The sequence below is a fragment of the Saccopteryx leptura genome, chromosome 2 (assembly GCF_036850995.1).
Source record: "Saccopteryx leptura isolate mSacLep1 chromosome 2, mSacLep1_pri_phased_curated, whole genome shotgun sequence".
NCBI classification, from domain to species: Eukaryota; Metazoa; Chordata; class Mammalia; order Chiroptera; family Emballonuridae; genus Saccopteryx; species Saccopteryx leptura.
Window position 1 is genome coordinate 36000670 of NC_089504.1, and position 18705 is coordinate 36019374.

The following is an 18705-nucleotide window of genomic DNA, read 5'->3' on the forward strand; positions in this document are numbered from 1 at the left end:
GAGAACAAGTAAATTTAAATCAACAAACTGACCAGTATTTCAATGGGAACTATGCCCCTCTCACTGACCACCAATGAAAGAGGTGCCCCTTCTGGAAGTGCGGCGGGGGCCGGATAAATGGCCTCAGTGGGCCGCAGTTTGGGGACCCCTGCTCTATCCACTGCACCACCACCATCGCCTGGTCAGACCATATTCATGTTCTTTAGAATCACTTTTGTGCATCATAGTAGTGCCCTGCTATTTCTAATTCATTCTTGGAATATTGACTGGCACTCTGGGATGGCCAATACGTATATTTAAAAATGCTAGTGCATCAGCTGCATTTCTCATTTAGTTTGACTGACGGCTACACTTTTACCTTAATTGAATTATACATTTGTTAATAGATATTAAATAGCTTCTCTTAAAATCTGTTTGTGCACTCATAGCAATAGATTGCCCTTCTCTGCATAACTCATCCTTACCACTATGTTCACAAATATTGTTCAGTATATACTGTATGTAATTGCATTGCCTGGCATGTGATATAATGATTTATTTCAATATTTCATTGGAAGCTTCTTCTCCTAAAATTGTTTAAATAACTTAGGACTTATCTTTTAGCACTTAATATATATTTTCTACAAAACTATTTGGAACTAACGCCTTTTCATGGGTGGGGAATAATTCTTTAGCCACTTTTTCTAACCAAATAGTTCCATAAGACTTTTTTTTTTTTTTTCATTTTAGAGAGGGGAGAGAGAAGGGGAAGGAGCAGGAAGCACCAACTCCCATATGTGCCTTGACCAGGGGAAACAAGAGTTTCGAACCAGCAACCTCAGCATTCCAGGTCGACACTTTATCCACTGCACCACCACAGGTCAGGCCACCACAAGACTTTTTAAGACAAACACCAGAACTTAGCTTCTCTGCTTTCCATTTTCTCTTCCCTAAGCCTACCACTTTCAACTCTTAGCTAATTCTTTTGATATTTCTATTCATATACTAAATGATATGCTTGGAGCTACTTAATTTTTTAGTTAGATATTATCTATTGACTTCCCCTTGGTTAAAGATAAGAATTTTGTTTTTTATGAACTCATTTTTCCTTATAATTCTACTAGTTTTTATCTATGTATTTCAGTGCACACATTCCACCTCCATCTTTCCAATATAGTTAGAATTTTCATTTGATTAGCAGTTCTTAAAGTACAGTCCAAGGACCCTGACATTTTCAAGGAATCTGTGAGGTCAAAACTATTTTCAGTCCTGACCGCTGGTACAGTGGATAGAGCGTTGCCCGGGAACGCTGCAGTCAGTGGTTCAAGCCCGGTTTCTCTAGGTTTTGACCATCTCTAATGTCACCATGTTAGTTTCACAACTTCCAGAGTCCTTTAAGAGAAAAGGAAGCCTTAGCCTTTGTACTGCCCTGAATATGGCCTGGCAACAAGGCATAGCAGGACATTCCAGACATCCCTCTTTTGAGAAGAGCCTGAGTTGAGTGTTTTGAGAAGAACTTGAGTTGATCTCCAGGGCTACAGTAGGGCATCTAGTATAGGGCTGATGATCTTTAGGCAGATAGGAAGTAAAATGTTTGTATGAATTGCTTATCTATCTTCCAGTATTGTTTCAACCTCTGCCTTTGTTGGGGTCATGCTTAGCTACCTGAGAAGTCTCTTCTCAAAGATCTCTAGGCACTGGACATTTCCTCCACTGCTGCTTCTGGGACCACAATATCCTTGCTATTAGGTCTTCTCAATTGAAAGTGGGATTGAACATTAAGAGGTGGCATTCTAGTGAATGACCTTTTGTGAAAAAGGGTGGTGGTTTCTTCTTATACTCAAGACACCTGACATTTCAAAAAAATATGGAGGCTATTTTTTCTCAGATAAGCGTATTTCTGCTGCTTGTTGAAGAAAAAAGCCATTGAACAGATTATCATTATCCTTTTAAATTGATGTGCTGGGTTGAAATGTCATTTATTTAGAAAGTTAGTCTTTTATGACCCCCTCATCTGGATCTTGTTCATGTCTTGTTTTTCTTTCCATGTTATTTTTTAATTGAGGTATACTGTACATACCTTGCTTTAAGTGTACAGTTCTCATATTTTTAGAAAATTATGAGTTGTGCAGTTATTAACACAATCCAGTTTTAGAACATTTCTATCATCCCCCCAAAATTCTCTTTTCCCATTTGCAGTCCTTCCGTGATCTCATCCCCAGCCCAGATAACCACTGATCTGTTTCTAAACATTTACCTTTTCTGTGCCACAGGCACAGATTATTTCTTTTATTTTTGACAAAGACAGAGAAAGTCGGAGAGAGGGACAGATAGGGACAAATAGACAAGAAGGGAGAGAGATGAGAAGTATCAATTCTTTGTTGCAGCTCCTTAGTTGTTCATTGATTGCTTTCTCATATGTGCCTTGACCCAGGGGCTACAGCAGAGCAAATGACCCCTTGCTCAAGCCAGCAATGTTGGGCTCAAGCTGGTGAACCTGCGCTCAAGGTGGCGACCTCGGGGTTTCGAACCTGGGTCCTCCACATTCCAGTCTAACACTCAATCCACTGCACCACCACCTGGTCAGGCCCATTGGATTATTTTTTATTGAATAGCTTTTCATGAAGTCCTCCTGTCTTAGTATCACCTCCATCCCACTACCCCTGGTGCCATGGCAACCAGTTCCTGAACCCTATGGTTGGGTGGGGTAACTTATATATGTCAGAGTAAAACCACTGCCAGTTTAGGATTTATCTTTCTGGGTGTGCTAAGTCAGTTAGCAATCATTCCTTTACCTGTTCACCGGCTTCTAAAATGCTATTGATACTTATTTCCCTTTTTTTTTTTCCTGTGGGTTTATACCTTTAAGGCAACAAGAAAACCAAAAGACTTTAGTTTAATTTTAATGGGGTTTCAGGAATGAGTGTGTGTGTAGTGGGGGTAAGTAAACACATGTGCAATCTACCATCTATAACTAGAAAATTTCCCCAATATTGATTTACCCTTTTCAGTTATTTAAGGTTACTGAAAGATTCTGAGATTTATTCATTGTCCCTGGGGAATGTAGAACTTGATTTAACTTCTGTGCGGTAGATAATCATTCACACATGGGTCTTTTCTAACATGAGCTTAAAGAGAGTCGTATGAAGAGTGAAGGGGGGCCTGTTAACAACCAGTAGCTGATCCCATGTGTGTGCAAGCGTCCAGGGTGGTAGCTGAATCAGCATTTGCTCCTTGTTTGACAAGGTTTTAGTGTGTGTGCCCATTATCAAAAACATTACAAGCTTTTAAAGATCCAAGCTTGGCCACCCACTCCTTTCTTTTCATCACGTTCTCTGTGCTCTGGCTTGTTTTAAGTTTTTCTAAGTCTTAACACTCTTTTTGTTTTCCCATAGGATCATGGATTTTCCTGGACATTTTGAGCAGATCTTCCAGCAACTGAACTACCAAAGACTTCATGGCCAGCTGTGTGACTGTGTTATTGTAGTGGGGAATAGACATTTTAAAGCCCACCGCTCCGTTCTGGCGGCCTGCAGCACGCACTTCCGCGCCCTGTTCTCGGTGGCAGAGGGAGATCAGACCATGAACATGATCCAGCTGGACAGCGAGGTAGTGACAGCGGAGGCCTTTGCCGCGCTGATTGACATGATGTATACCTCCACCCTCATGCTGGGGGAGAGCAATGTTATGGATGTCTTATTGGCAGCCTCCCACCTGCATTTGAACTCTGTTGTTAAGGCATGTAAACATTACTTAACGACAAGGACGCTGCCCATGTCTCCCCCCAGTGACCGTGTTCAGGAACAGAGTGCCCGCATGCAACGCTTCTTCATGCTGCAGCAGCTGGGACTGAGTATCGTGAGCTCAGCCCTCAATTCCAACCAGAGTGGTGAGGAGCAGCCACCACCCATGAGCTCATCGATGCGCAGTAACCTGGACCAGCGGACGGCCTTCCCGATGAGACGCCTCCATAAGCGCAAGCAGTCTGCAGAGGAGCGGGCCAGACAGCGCCTCCAACCTGCCATGGATGAGTCTGCCATTTCCAATGTTACTCCAGAGAATGGGCCTTCAGGGGTTCATTCTCGAGAGGAGTTCTTCTCACCAGATTCTCTGAAAATCGTGGATAACCCTAAAGTGGACGGAATGACCGACAACCAGGAAGACAATGCCATCATGTTTGACCAGTCTTTCGGTGCTCAAGAAGATGCCCAGGTGCCCAGCCAGTCTGACAACAGTGCCGGCAACATGGCACAGTTGTCCATGGCCTCTCGTGCAACTCAGGTTGAGACTGGCTTTGAGCAGGAAGCTGCCACGGATAAAAGTGGTTTTCAGTGTGAAAATCCTGAGGTTGGCCTTGATGAGAAGGAGCACATGAGAGTGGTGGTGAAATCTGAGCCCTTGAGCTCTCCCGAGCCTCAGGATGAAGTGAGCGATGTGACCTCACAAGCAGAAGGCAGCGAGTCTGTGGAGGTGGAGGGAGTTGTGGTCAGTGCTGAGAAGATAGACCTCAGTCCTGAAAGCAGTGACCGAAGCTTTTCAGACCCCCAGTCTAGCACTGACAGGGTAGGTGACATCCATATTTTGGAAGTCACTAATAACTTAGATCATAAGTCCACATTTAGCATTTCAAATTTTCTTAACAAGAGCAGAGGAAATAACTTTAGTGCAAATCAGAATAATGATGATAATATCCCAAACACCACTAGTGACTGCAGGCTGGAGTGTGAGGCCCCGTATTTGTTGAGTCCAGAGGCTGGGCCTGCAGGCGGGCCCTCCTCGGCCCCTGGCTCTCACGTGGAAAACCCTTTCAGTGAGCCTGCAGACTCCCACTTTGTGAGGCCTATGCAGGAAGCGATGGGCCTGCCATGTGTGCCTACTTCAGGCTATCAAGGAGAACAGTTTGGGATGGATTTTTCCAGGGCTGGTTTGGGCCTCCACTCCTCCTTCTCCAGGGTAATGATGGGCTCCTCAAGAGGAAAGGCCAGTAACTTTCCATACTACCGCCGTATAGCTCCCAAAATGCCCATTGTAACTTCTGTCAGGAGCTCAGAGATCCCAGATAACTCTGCCAGTTCCCAGCTAATGATGAGTGGGCCCACATCCTCATTTGAAAATGGGCATCCTTCCCAGCCTGGCCCTCCACAGTTGACCAGGGCATCTGCCGATGTCCTGTCAAAGTGCAAGAAGGCCTTATCAGAGCACAACGTCTTGGTTGTAGAAGGAACCCGCAAGTATGCCTGCAAAATCTGCTGCAAGACCTTTCTGACCTTGACAGATTGCAAGAAGCACATCCGTGTTCACACAGGTGAGAAACCCTATGCCTGCCTGAAGTGTGGCAAGAGGTTCAGTCAGTCCAGCCACCTGTATAAACACTCTAAGACGACGTGCCTGCGCTGGCAGAGCAGCGGTCTTCCCAGCACTTTGCTCTGACCCCGACCTCGAGATAATGCCAATGCCAGTTGTAGGACCGGAACTAAAATCTCTTGTGGTTGAGGGCTGATGCCCTTGGGTTTGAGTCTTCAGGCTGCCCGATCGCCCTTGCAAGTCTTGATGACTCTGTGGAGAACTAGCATGTGTAGCACTAGTGCCGCTGCATTTCTGCGTGAAATGCACTTCCAGAGAGAAATGCAGCCCCAAACCAAGTCCTTCCTTAGGGTTGAGTAATACAGTCAGAAAGTAGTTTATAATTAATGATGTTTAAAGTGGCACATGTAAAAATTAAAAACTGAAGTGCAAAAAAGCTTTTTTTTAGCAATTTTTGTAAAACTCTGAAGCATTTAAATTTCCTGTACCCTCTGATGGGAATATTATATACCTGTACAGTGATGCAAAACTCACTTATGTCTAACCAGTGGCGACTTTATGCCCGTCTAAAAGGCCCTTGAGGACAACATGCCTGTTGTCACAAATGCTTTAAAGTCTATCATGAGCTAGTCCTAGGCCTCATAGTACTGTATTTTTTATGTTCGTCTGATTTGCAGTCACAGACACTGCACTTTGATGGTGCTGACACTGGGTCCAGAGTGACTATTCTCTGGGCTGTTGTTAGATATATATATATATACTTTTGAAAACATCACTGTTGGATAGATGTTTTAACAATTTTTCCTGGTTTTAAAACAAAGTTGTAAATGGAGTATGTACTTGTAGGGAGTGACAAGGTACTGTTTCTGTGCTGTTTTAGCCGTATTTTGACCAACTTGTATACATATGTTACAGTTCCATGTTTGGGAGTCAGAAAAGAGCTAGTGTTTGTCTTTGTTCTGATGACGTGGAGTCCTGTTCTGTGGGATCTTTCATAGAGCATTTACCTTTGCTCCATCCAGACCCGGGGCCAGTCCCGCCTGATACATCTCACCCAATGATGAACCTGTTCTCTGCTTCGCTTCTTCACACTCTCACACCCTATATGGCTTCATTTCCAGGCCTAGATTGGTGTTTTCAGTTACAAAACTAACCAAAAGCTGTAGATTTTATTGCTGTTACATACTATAGTTTTTAAAGTACAGAATGTGAACTTTTTTTCCTTTTGGAGAGAGGAAGGGGGAGGGGGAGAGGGAAAGGGATAGAGAGAGAGAAGCATCAACTCATTCCATTTAATTGTGCAGCCATTGATTGCTTCTCATATGTGCCCTGACCAGGGCTTGAACCAGCAACCCTGGGATGGAGCTGGTGACCCCAGCACTCTGGAACATTGCTCTATCCACTGTACCACCAGCGAGGGCCAGAAGGTAAACTTTTGTTGTTCTAGCCCAATACCGAATGTTTGAAATCCAAACATAGCAGTGTTCATTGATATGTTACAGACTTTATTAGTGGGTAGGATAGCCCAGAACCTCACCGTGTAGCATCTGAGACTGTTGGGAGAGACATTTGGGTCACTGTCCAGGGCCTCGTTAGGTCCCACTGCTTCACTTCTCCAGCCCACCTTGTGGTCATCTGACCCTGTGCTGTAAGGGCTATTGGTGGCACCCATGTCAGGCCGAGCCCTGGCTTGTGCGCTTCTGGGGAAACAGCACAAGTTCATGTCTCTGTAGTGCTCATGGAGTCAGTTTAATTCATGCATGAACATGAGTTCATTTTTTATACATTTTTTTCGACACCAACCATTGTGCATAATTGAGAGAAATCAGTTCTTGTGTGTAGAAAGCTAAGTATGTGTAGCCTAAAACAAAACTCAGTGTGTTCTCCTCTCAATCTAGATGGGCGGTTACACACCTGTCTTGGGGTAAATTCATAATGTTCATAGTTGGGCTTAGCATCTCCTGTGAACGGTTTCCCAGGGAGGAAAGGAAAACGCAGACTCCTCTCCTTTCCAGTGGATGTGGGAAAGAGACCACTGGAGGACATGGGTCACCTCTGAAATTCAGTGCTAATGGTTAGCAGTTGTGTTCTGACTTGAGGGGAGGAGGCTTTTTCTACCCCTCTACATGATGTGGGGACCAGTGTCTTGTGAGATTAACCTTGGGAGGCACGTGGGTCAGCTTGGACAAGAGGCCTTGCTTGTACCTGGGAAGAAGAACCAGTGACACCAGGGGAGCAGTGGCCGCCCTGCTTCCCTCCCATCTTGAGGAGGTGGCGCCAGGAGGCTGCCCCGCACCTCATCTCAGGACTGGGCTCTGGGGCCTGTCTCGGTGCAGCAGCCAGAGCCCTCCTTCCCTCTGCTAACGGAATCGGGATTGCTCATCTACCTCTTAGTCAGTCAGTTTCTGTGTGAGAAGCAGGCTTGCGGGCCAGTGCCCTCTTACAAGCTGTAGTAAAGGATAACTCAGAGGCTCTCTGGAAAACCAGTCCCAGGGTCCTATGATCCATAGTTTCTACCGGAATTATAACTGGTGTTGCGTACCTGGATTTTGATTGGTTAGCCTTAATCATAGCCTGGCATAATCCTTTCTGGTGATCAAATCATAGAGTTCTATCAGGGCACCCATGTCAGTGGTGCTATGCTGGTCAAAATTTGAGATTTTGAAATAAAAAATTTGTGACGTTCATGCCTCTAACTAAATGTGTTCTATTTTTGTGCTTAGGTTATTAAGGTTAAAACAAAGAAGGGACGTTGTATTGCTTTCTCTGTTAATGCTGCTTTGACCAGTACTTTTTTTAACCAAGTCTTCTAGAAAATACTCTAATGCTCTCAATAACAGTTATTGGTCATTCCCCTCAATTTAGTCCCTTCTGCCTTGTCTTTGAGCAGTGGGCATGTGTGAGGTTTTGTTCTCAGCCTACCCAGTTTTATTGCTTAACCTTATGCTTTCTGCTGCTCCCTCACCTGCCCCCCAGACTTGAAAACTCCACTCGCCAGTTTGGCTTGGCTGTGGGGAAGGGCTGGACCCCGACTCCCTCAGCAGGGGTAGCTTTGGCAGTGCTGGTGGCCTGGCCTTGGGGATGAATGAGGTGGTGATTAGGAAAAGGGTATCCACCTGTGGAGTGGGGATGAGGACGAGATAGACAAAGGGAACAAAGTGTGAAGGTGCTAAGACTAATTTAAAAATAAAAATTAAGAAACTTGTCATTTTCTTCCCTGGTTCTCTTTTCCGTATATATTTAATTTGCCCCAGTGGTCTAGTTAGCAGATTCAAGTGTCATGGTCCCCACTAGGCTACGGTTGTTCCTTCTCAGTGATGGACACATGAAGGAGTCTGAGCAGTGGATGAGGGGGAAGGTGGTTGGACAGGTTCTAATAATTCAAATGCTAGGGGGCTAAGGACTGAGGTGGGACGCTGAGTGCACAGTCACCAGGTGTCCTGATGTGGGAAGGTGAAGCAGATGCTTGTCATTCGCTCCCCCAGTCACAGGCCAACACAGTCTCAGAGAATTATTTAATACAGTAATGTGCTTTTGCCTCAGATGTTTTCAACCACAAAAGTGGCAAGCACATCTCTTAGCACCAGTCTTCCCTGGCATCAGTACAAGGCCAGACCTTTCCTTGGCTTCCGTCCTGTGGGTCCAGATCAAGCCTGGCACACCAGACAGCATTGGGGCACTGTCGGCCTGGCCCTCGGGAACTCCTGGCTACAGCTTGAGTTCACTGGGCATTGGCTCTCCTCTCAGGCCAGCGAGCAAATTGTTAGCTGCCAGCAAGGACATGATGTTTCGGGTCCCGTGGGTAGCACTGCCAATGTGGGGCAGGATCACTGGGAAGAGAAGAAAGAGAAGGAGCTAAGAGTGTGGTGTAGGAGCCTTAAAGCGGGCCCTTATTTCATGGCCCTGGCTTGCTGGAAAGAAGAATAAAGAGCCTGCCCCAATATTCCTTGATTTGCCTTCCCTCCTGTCACTAAGCACTCCACTACCCCAACGCTGAGGGGCAGAGTAAGAGTCAAGGGCATCCAGGTTACTGACACCCAGGCACAAGGGTAACCTATGTATCCTAAATACAAGAACATTGGCATAAAAGGAGTCTTAGAGCTTATTTAGAACCCAGCCCTTCAGTGACCAGTGAATGGTGCAAATTCAACTGCTCGTCCATACCCTGCAGCCCTGAAAAGCAGTACCACGGGCTCCTGATTTACAGAAACAAGGACAGGATGAAACTCTGGACAGCACAGCAGAGCAAGTGAGGTCACTTGCTCCCAAAGTGTGCCTTTTGAAAGCAGAACTCGGGGCATCGAGCTGAACTCCCAGGCCTTGGGGGATGGGAACAGTTTCCCAGGCTGTGGGTACAGGCCTGACATCACAGCCAGTGTTCCTTTCTGGCTGGTGTGGGGGTGGGAACAGTGAACTTCCCAAGGGCTACAATAACGGGAGCATTCATTGTGGGGAAGGCAGCTAAGGCCCTTCCCTTGGGGTTTCCATTGCAGAATATAAAGGACAAGGACTGGCCCAGACAATGGAAGGCTCTTGCCACTTGAAGTTAAATATTAGTGTGGAGACAGAAACCACACCAGCTACCTGAACAGAGAAAACCTAATATAAAGATCTGTTAACTAGGTTAACAGGAATCTGAAAATAGAACACTAAAGGCAACAGTTCTAAAAGTGTAGTCCCAGGTCCAGCAGCATGGTGCAGGAGCATGTTGGACCTACTGAAGCAGAACTCTCGGGGGCCCAGCACCCTGTGCTGGATCAGTCTCCAGAGGACTGAGGAATATGGCAGTTTGAGAACCACAGCACTTGGGCATCACAGAGACGGACTGTCAGAAGCATCTATGTCCCTTGCCTGGGGACAGAAGAGAAGGGTAGGACTGTTAACACCTAGGCAACGAAAGGAAGGACCCCTTTGGAGTTGCAACTCAGACCTCTGTGGCTGGGGCACAGACTGGCTGTGGTTTGTCTGAGGGGGCACAATGGCTAACCAAGTGTTGGGAAGGCTGCAGCCCGGCTCCCCCAGCTGCCGCTCAGATAGACGGGAAGGCCGGAGGGGGCCAAGCCCGGCGGCCTCCCGCGCCCACATCAGCATGGCCCAGCAGCAATCAGAGAACCAGCACCTGTCCCACAAAGCAGAATACACGGAGTAGCTTTAGAGCCAAGAGACAAAGGCTTAATAACTGGCACAGGTTACAAATACTAGTATTGTAATTTCACGTGTGACTTCTCACAACTTACAGTAATTGATAGTAATGAGTTTTACCTGTGACTAGTTATGGATACAAAACACCGGGTCAACCCACTCTTTTTAAACAAATCCACTCACCCCTACCTCCATTCGCTCCTTTATGGACACAGACCCAGGGAAGCATGCTCAGGAGACTACTCTTCCGTGGTATTATGTACCAGAGCTACTGATGGCATAAACATTTATGGTCCCTGGGTGTGTCCCTCTGTGCTCAGCACTCAGGGTGGCTTCCCACACAGCACCTCCAGACCACCTCTAACTAGAGTGGTTCTGCCAGGCGGCAGCTGACTGCACTGGAAAATGCAGTACTTACCACAGTTCTTCAGGGTCAGGAGGGGATGGTTCGTAGGCAGTGGCTCCGGGGTTGTGACGTCCAGTCCAGCAGCTGCAATCTGACCACTGGCCAAGGCCTGGTACAGGTCGTCCTGGTTTACCACATCTCCCCTGGGAATGACAGCAGTGCCCTGGGTGCCCCGCAGCTCCCTCCACTGAGGCTGCCCTGAGGGCAGAACCACCCACACAGTGGCTTTTCCCACCACCTGGCACTGACCTCTAAAGCAGTGAGTCTTATAGAACTTCCTTACAGGGTCTGCATTTAATAGCAGTCTCACACTCAGAGAACCCCAGCGCTGCCACTTTCTAGCTGCGCAACCCTGGGCAAGTGTCGCCGATGCTGTGTCTCAGGTTCCTCTGAAATGCAGGAGGAACTGAACTCTCAGGGGTGTCGGGAGGATTAAAGTGTACTGACGTGCACTATTGCACAAACAGGGCCCCATCCAGGTGCTTCTGAGCTGGCTGCTCCCCAGCCCACCCCCTAAGAACCACTGCAGCCTGCCATCGGTCACCTGCCTAAGCAAGGGCAGAGACATGACACACCTAACTACACCCCTCCGAGTGAGCAGCCTGTCATCCTGTGACTGAACCACTGAAGTAAAGAACTAATTTGCTCAAGACTTCATTCTGTAGACTAAATAATGCCTACGCAATAACAAGTGACAGCACCCTGCTTAGGACTGGGTCTGTGTGGGTGCTCGGAAAACGGAAGCTGTGACACTGTCAGCCAGCAGCGTGAGCCCTGTGTTCACTCCAGTTCCAGGTCACCCCTTTGTAGCTAAACCCCTTTGTAGGCACCTCTGGAGTGGAGAACCCTGTGGGGTGACCTCACCCAACCCTATCCCTCACCTTTGTTTGCCTCCAAACTGACTGAAGCAGGTTCAAAGGGCACCAGCTAGGAGGGGTTGGGAGAGGCAAGGAGGGAAGGTCCGCCCCCACCACATGCCCAGTGGCCTGAAGGTACCCTGGGGACATTTTGAGGAACCAAGACAACTTGAATTTTAGGTGTCTTTCTGGAAGAATGAGGGCTCAAGCTGTCACTGACTCACACAGGCAGCCCCAGGCACAGCACATTGGAGGGCCCGCCTGTGAATGGCGGTTAAATCAAGTCCAACCCTTTGTGGTAGAGGAACAGGGTCTGCCCAAGGACGCCTGGGAATTCGATGCCATCCTGTCTTCTCTCCCTAAGCGAACGCTATGATGTGTGCCCGGCCTGAGCAGGGCTGGGAGACTGCTGGGAACCAGACAGGCTGGGCCCTGCCCCCATGGGTCTGCCTCCTAGCCCGGGCACTCGCTTGTGGCCTGGACTGTATTTCTGAGTGGCTAGCTGGTTGGTTTAAGGAGAGTGGCAAGCTCAGCCTGAGGTCTCCTCAACCCATGGGCATGTGATGGGGGCCTTTGCCCGGTGACCCAGGGATGTCAGGCGGCTCCAGGGTACCTGCTGATGTTGACAAACACAGCTGTTTTCTTCATCTGCTGGAAGAAGTCCTTGTTGCAGAGGCCCTTGGTCGCAGGCGTTAAGGAGCAGGCCACAACGATGAAATCAGACTCAGCGGCCAGCTGGGGCGTGGACACTAGGGGAGGGCAGGGCTCCATCAGATGCCGAGTTCCAGGTTCAGGTTACAGACAGCAAATGGGTAGGAGACCAGACCCTTCCCTCCTCCTCCCATAATGGAAACTCCCAAGTCGCTTCCTGAAGGCCTTGTTCCTGTCTGCATGACTCATAACTGGACAGTCGACAGCCACTCATGGGACCCTGGTGTACTACATCATCCACCCAGCCCCCAGGTCTGAGAGATGGGGAAATGGAGGCCAGAGAGGGGCAGGAGCTTGTTCAAGGTTACAGTGGTGTCTGGGCCACTGTCTTTCACCAACTTCAGGGCCCAGTGTGCCAAGGGGATGAGGAATGGCTGAGTCCGGCCTGCTCTCTGCACACCATGCTGTGTACCCTGATGGGACTGGGTCCCTCCTGGACACAGGCTGGAGGTGAGTAATGCTCACCAGTTTATTACGGAAGCTGTGAGTAAAAGTTCCCAGCAGCTCCTTACCTTTGTCATCCCTGCTGCTCTGCCCATGCAATGTGCAACGTGACAAGGGACTCTGCAAGACAGACCTGGAAAGCTCCTCTGGCACTCAGAGAGCTCAGTGCAGGGCCTGGTGAGTCTGTGCTCCGAGTGGGCCTGGGTCCAGAGGCATGTAGACAACCCCTAAGGGACATGCAGGCCCTGTGTACACCTGGGGTTCCTGCAGTCTGCCTGCTAACGCTGCCATTGCAGAAATTCGGGGAAACCCTCTAACCCAGCACAGACGGGCTCCTGTGGAAATCTAGGTTTTACTCACCAAACTCTGCCTGGAATTCTGCTGCTTCCTGAGGCCTGGGCTGGCGCCCTGTGTATAGAAATCTCTGGACACCGAATGGTTTCAGACGCCGAGCAATGGCCTGGCCTGGAGACAAGGAATCAGAGTCACGGCTGGCTCCCAACCCCTCAGAGGGCAGGGCAGCACCCAGCAGCACCGGGGACAGGGAGCCCCTGGGGGCAGCTGGATTTTCAGACTCAGCACATGCCCCAGGACTGCTGGGTTCCTTCAAGCAACTCTAGCATAAGAAGCAGGGATGCCAGCTGGCCAGACAGATTATCCATACACTTTCTATCCTCTCTCACTTGGCACCAAGCAGGATGCCAAGGAACCACTGGCAGCTGCCCGGGTGAGCTCAAGCCTTTATGCCAGGCTTCTTCAATGGGGCCAGTGGAAGAACAACAGCTCTGCCCCAGCTGCAGAACCACAGGTAAGCTCTGCCCACGGGACCCTCTGGTTCCTGAGTCAAAGGCCTTCAGAGCCCAGGCCCCGGGGAGCACAGCTTTCCCGCAGTGATCCTTCCTCCAGGCCCAGCCCAGCCTCCACCTGTCTGTGTGGAGCTGTAGTTGTAAAGAACCCAGGCTCTTACAACCAGCTTCTATCACCTAGCGAGTTCTTAAGGTACTCCCATGTTTTTCTTTTCTTTTTGTTTTTGCCTGTGTTTCATGAAGCTGTGCTGGCAATAACCCACTGCATGCAGATATCACGCAGTTATGGCAACCCTTTCCAAAGGATCGTGAGCATCCAGGCACGTGGTGCTGGAGACTCAAACCAAACCACGTGAGTTAGGGTGGGCAAGAGGGCACGCGCCTCACCTATGCGCCCCAGCCCGATGATGCCGACAGTGCTCTCCGTGAGGCCGTAGCCACACAGCCACAGGGGCTTCCAGGAGGTCCAGCCACCACTGCGGGGAGGGAGACAGGGAGGTGAGAAGCCCTGGCCTTGGGCAAAGACAGGGCCTGCTGCTAACTCAGTGACCCAGCACCCCGGGGCAGGGGCTGTGTTCCAACGGATGGGCCCTGCCCTTCAGGTCAAAGGACTGAGTGGCATGAGCCACAAACACAGCCACTCAGCACTGTGGACAAGTAGCAGAATGACTCTTCCCTTAAAACCACTGGCGACAGAGAACCCAAGGGCTGGAAGGGGCCTTAGAAGTTCTCGCCCCATTTAGCAGATGGAAAAACTAAGACCAGAATGGGTGACCTGCCTGAGGTCGCAGAGCCAGGACAGAGTTGGGAGCAGCAGGTTGCAAACTCAGGATCTGGGATTCCAAAACTAGTATTCTCTGTGCTTCAGGGAACCAACAAAATGTAAAGCCACAGGCCCACCCCATTGCCCTGGGTAGATGGGAACGTAGCGCATCTTGAGTTAACTCCACTTAAAGTACAGACTCCTTCGACAGAAGGGTGGGTGCGATTTTCATCACTGTGTCTAATCCGCCCATGATGCTGTCCAGCTCTGCCCATCACACTCCTGCCCAAGCTATGCTCCTGGTCCAACACTCTCTAAGGGCCTGCATTTGCTCGGGCTGGTCCCTGCACCTGGAATGCCTTTCCCAACTCGGGATACAGACCCAAACCCCTGCAGGCCAGATTCCAAAAACTTTCAGATTTCAGAAAGGCATGTGCTATATTCTACATAACCCCTTAGCAGCATGTGGGGCCGGACACTGGGAGAAATTAAAACCATAAGCTATTAATTCCAGTCAAGTTTTGCTGCAAAAAGACTTATGAAACAACCTTCAGTTTTAGAGCTTTTGCATTCTTGCATTGTGAGTGTGGAACAGTGGACCTGCTCTCTAAGCATCAAGAGGACACCCATCTGATACTCCTCCATGAAGCCTTCCCTGATCCACACTCCTCCCCCTGCCTCTTCACCTCTCCTACCCTCTTCTCTCATGATTTGCCTTCATGCTCTGTTTATTTCAGCTCTGCCTTGTACTTTAGCATTTTGGCTTAGTCTGTGCCCCCTCACATCTGGGCCAGGGTGACACTGGATGCTTAGGAACCAACTGCTATGCAGAGCCAACTTCCCCACCAGGTGTTTCACTCACTTCTTCACTTCTTCAATGGCCTCTGGCAGCCGGCGACAGGTGGTGAGCAGCAGGGAGACAGTGAGCTCTGCAGTGGCATCTGTCAGGACATCTGGGGTGTAGCCCACACGGATCCCGCTACAAATCAAATATCTTGTGGTAACACTGGCCTAAGCATCTTCACCAATTTTTATCGCTGGGACATTTTCATGCTGCTGCTTTGTTCCCTCTTTGCGCTGCCTGCTGGGAAGCTCAGAGCTATAAATGAGCACTCAGGAGTGGTCAGCCTGCATTCTACTTCGATTACCTCCCACTTTGGAAAGGATACAAAGATGGGAGATCGGGGTCCAAAGTCTGGGCCAAGTAACTACTTAACTTTTCTGAATTTCCTCATCTGAAGAGGGAAGCAATAATACTTGCATTTTCTACTTCAAGGGGTTATTGTGGGGGGTCAAAACAGATAATGAATGTAAAAGGGTGCTACGGCCAGATATCTACCCACTGTTTCTAACCTTTGGTCTTACTTTAACTGACCTGTACACATATAGACAGATTTTATCATCAGCCACTTCTCATTCTCACCAAATGGTAAGCAATGTGAAATAAAAAGACTCAGCTCCTCCTCCTCCCCGTCTAGTAGTCACCCCTCCCACTCCAGGCCCCCTTCTAGCACCCATGCTGCATTTACCGCTTCTTGATTTCATCCAAAGCCAAGTGGTCGACACCCACAGAAAATGTGCTGATGACTTTAAGATTGGCTCCTGTTGTGCAGAAGAAGCATCATTTTTATCTTTCCTCATGGGATCAAACCAGCCCGCGTGCTCTAGGTGAGTCCAGACAGGCAGGGCCTCGCTGGAGGTCATAAAGCAAGGCTGTGGCCAGGCTGGACGAGGGTCCAGAGCCCTGGAATGCTCTTCCACACATCCTGCTGCCTCCACGCATGGTCTCTGCCCTCCTAAGGTCTCCCTCCAGGGCCTCACAGGCAGGAGAGAGGAGCAACGTGTGTGGCAGATGGAGCTGCGCACAACTGCTCCCTCTGGCCTAGTACTGCAGCCAGTGCCCTCAGAACCCAGAGAGGTCACTGCAGACCTGCTCCGGGAACCAGCAGCAGCAGGCCAGGACACCCTCGGAATCCTCCCCAGACCTGCCCCCGGACACACCTGCAGCATCTAGGAGTTTCTTGTCCACACGGTCAGTGAGGAGACAGAGCAGGCCATGTGCCCCGGCCACACCTCGCTCCAGTTCCTTGCTGGGGATGGGCTCATCTGAATCCCACTGCTCCACCTCACAGCTGTGGGCAAAGGAACGACCACTCAGAAATAGGGGAGCCTTCTAGATGCTCCCAGGCCCCCGAAGTCCCCCTGGCCACATCTGTAGCCGCCCTCTCAGAGTAGGAAACATTGTCTTCTGCATGCTCAGGCCTCAGACTGCGTGAAACTGGCTGAGGGGAGTCAGGGTCATGTATGGGCAACTTCAGGACTGTCCTAAGATGGTGGCTGAAGGGTGAAGGGCTGTCACAGAGCAGAGGGGGCTGAGCCTAACCTGAAAGAGGAAAGTCATGGGGACAGCTCTCAGCTCAACACAAGGAAGAGCTTTTTCACCCTCCGGGGAGGCCTCACAGGTAAAGAGCTCCCTGGCCCCAGGTGGCCAATTTGTGGCAAGGCGAGTGGAGGAGTGAGGGCTGTGGGTAAATCCCAACCAGATGGGACTGGAATCCATGTCCAGTTGCACGTCCTATCCTGTGAGTCCATGAAATGGAAAACTCATACTTGGACTTCGCCAGGAAGGACATGATCAAAGCAATGCAACATGGAGGGGCCACTTATGGGCTCTGGGCAGGTTTCCCAGGGGTGCTGCCCAGCCTCCCGCCCTGGCCATTTAATTCACTGCAGCCGACATGTATGGAGCATCTACATGTGCCAGACCCAGGACGGCTGCTGGCACCTCCTGGAACACGCTGCTGGAGCACCTGGCTGACGAGGCCCAGCCACAGGCCACCTTTCATGCTCCTTTCCATGAGCCCGGTGCCAAGCTATAGCAGGGTGCACCACTGCCATTACCACCATTGTTTCTGCCTTTCCCTTTCCCCCCTCCATGCTGGGCACACAACACGCCCTCAACAAAGCTTCTGTTGCACTGAACAAAATGAGCAAATCTCATTTTCTCCTGGCACTGGTTTCTGAGGCTGGGTTCTGCCTTCTCCTGCTGGATGCAGGCAGTACAAACCTATATAATGCCATATTCAGAGAGCAGTCAGACAGCTGAGTTAAACCCCAGCCCTGCCACATGCAGAGTTGTGTGACTGTGGGCAAGGTTCTCAACCTCCCCAGCCTCAAGTTTTCTCATCTGTAAAATGGGAATCACAATACAACTTCAAAGTGTTGCAAGGATTAAAAGCGTTTATGTATATGAAACATTTGGCACGGTTGGCACCCAGTGTTCAATTTAAGAAGTGTCACCAAAAGCCCCTGCCAACCGTTGGAAGGATCAGATCAGTGACTGTCAAGGCTCCTGACTTCGTTCGCCAAGTGACCTTGGAAAGTAAAGGATTAATCGGCTGGACCTTGCATCGGGAACGGTTTTCCCTCCCCCCAGGCCCATCGCTGGGGGGTTCCAGCCAGCCCTTTCCCTTCACCCCCACTGCAAGTGCCCGGGAGGGGGGGGGGGGAAGTGCAGGTCTAAGCATCACTGCAACAGGCCTGGAAAAAGCCGCGCCCCAGAGAACTTTCTCTATGCCTCCCCAAAAATCCCAAGACGGTCCCAGCTGGCCCAGGCGCAGAATTCGGGTTCTTCCGGGCCCCTAGGGTCGTTGGGTTCTCCCCACTAAAAATAACTAGGGTCTGGGGCCCGCCCTCAGCCCCAAAGTAGCTCCTGGAGACGCTGAGTCAGCCGGCGTGCGCGGTGCTGAGACCCCGGGAGTTCCGCGCCACCGTCCGCCCGCGCCCGAGGGACAGAGAGGCTCGGCGCGCGGAGTGGCGCGGGCGCCGGGCTCTTACTCTGCGGCCCGGGCGAGCGCTGCCCTGCCCTCGGGGGGGATCCTGCGGGTGACGAAGACCTTCATGAGTCGTACTGGCCTCATCAACCTGCTGCTGCCGCACGCTGACCCGAACCCCGCCGGCCGGAAGCTGGACGCAGCGTGGGGGCGGAGCCTCGGGACGGGCGGGCTCGGAGCTGGAGAGGGCGGGGCAGAAGTGGGCGGGGGGAGCCTAGAGGCGGGGCGGGTGGAACTGGGACTGCGTGTTCAGGCACCGACAGTGTGTCTGTGTAGGGTGTTAACTGTGGGCGCTAAGTGTGCGCCGTGTGCAGCTGTGGGTATGTAATCAAGCCTTAATGGAACTGGGATTGGTTCTGGGGTGGTGCGGCCAGGCTAGCAGTGCCTTGGCTCTTGGCCTCCAGAGCCTCCCTGTGAGCACTGACCCAGGAGCTCAGGGACTGACAGGGCTGTCTGGAGG

The 18705-nt window shown here is 50.3% G+C and overlaps 2 protein-coding genes across 7 annotated transcripts in view; one reads left to right on the top strand and one right to left on the bottom strand.

Moving 5' to 3' along the window:
- Positions 1 to 7923, top strand: part of ZBTB5 (zinc finger and BTB domain containing 5) — a 32476-nt gene extending 24553 nt beyond the window's left edge. For 4 of the 6 annotated variants that reach the window (XM_066367647.1, XM_066367648.1, XM_066367645.1 and 1 more), the window contains one exon: positions 3375 to 7923. In XM_066367647.1, the coding sequence (XP_066223744.1) occupies positions 3379 to 5409 (2031 nt within the window). In that variant the 5' untranslated portion in view covers positions 3375 to 3378 and the 3' untranslated portion in view covers positions 5410 to 7923. Of the gene's footprint in view, positions 1 to 729; positions 860 to 3374 lie in introns of all 6 variants that reach the window. The other 2 variants (XM_066367643.1, XM_066367644.1) reach the window with 2 other exon arrangements.
- An 861-nt stretch (positions 7924 to 8784) lies between these two features.
- Positions 8785 to 18408, bottom strand: GRHPR (glyoxylate and hydroxypyruvate reductase). The gene is made up of 9 exons (XM_066367649.1): positions 18250 to 18408; positions 16414 to 16544; positions 15942 to 16014; positions 15275 to 15391; positions 14037 to 14125; positions 13204 to 13308; positions 12302 to 12437; positions 10844 to 10974; positions 8785 to 9113 (listed from the first exon to the last, which is right to left on the bottom strand). Exons 1-9 carry the CDS (start codon positions 18330 to 18332, stop codon positions 8992 to 8994), a joined length of 987 nt encoding a protein of 328 aa, XP_066223746.1. The 5' UTR covers positions 18333 to 18408; the 3' UTR covers positions 8785 to 8991.
- Positions 18409 to 18705: the final 297 nt, after the last annotated feature.

Coding starts and splice junctions, on each gene's coding strand:
- GRHPR (XM_066367649.1), bottom strand. CDS start 18,332: ATGAGGCCAGTACGACTCATGAAGGTCTTCGTCACCCGCAGGATCCCC. Junction 16,015..16,413: donor GAAACTCCTAGATGCTGCAG/GTGTGTCCGGGG, acceptor TCTGCACAACAG/GAGCCAATCTTAAAGTCATC. Junction 15,392..15,941: donor TTGGATGAAATCAAGAAGCG/GTAAATGCAGCA, acceptor TTTGATTTGTAG/CGGGATCCGTGTGGGCTACA.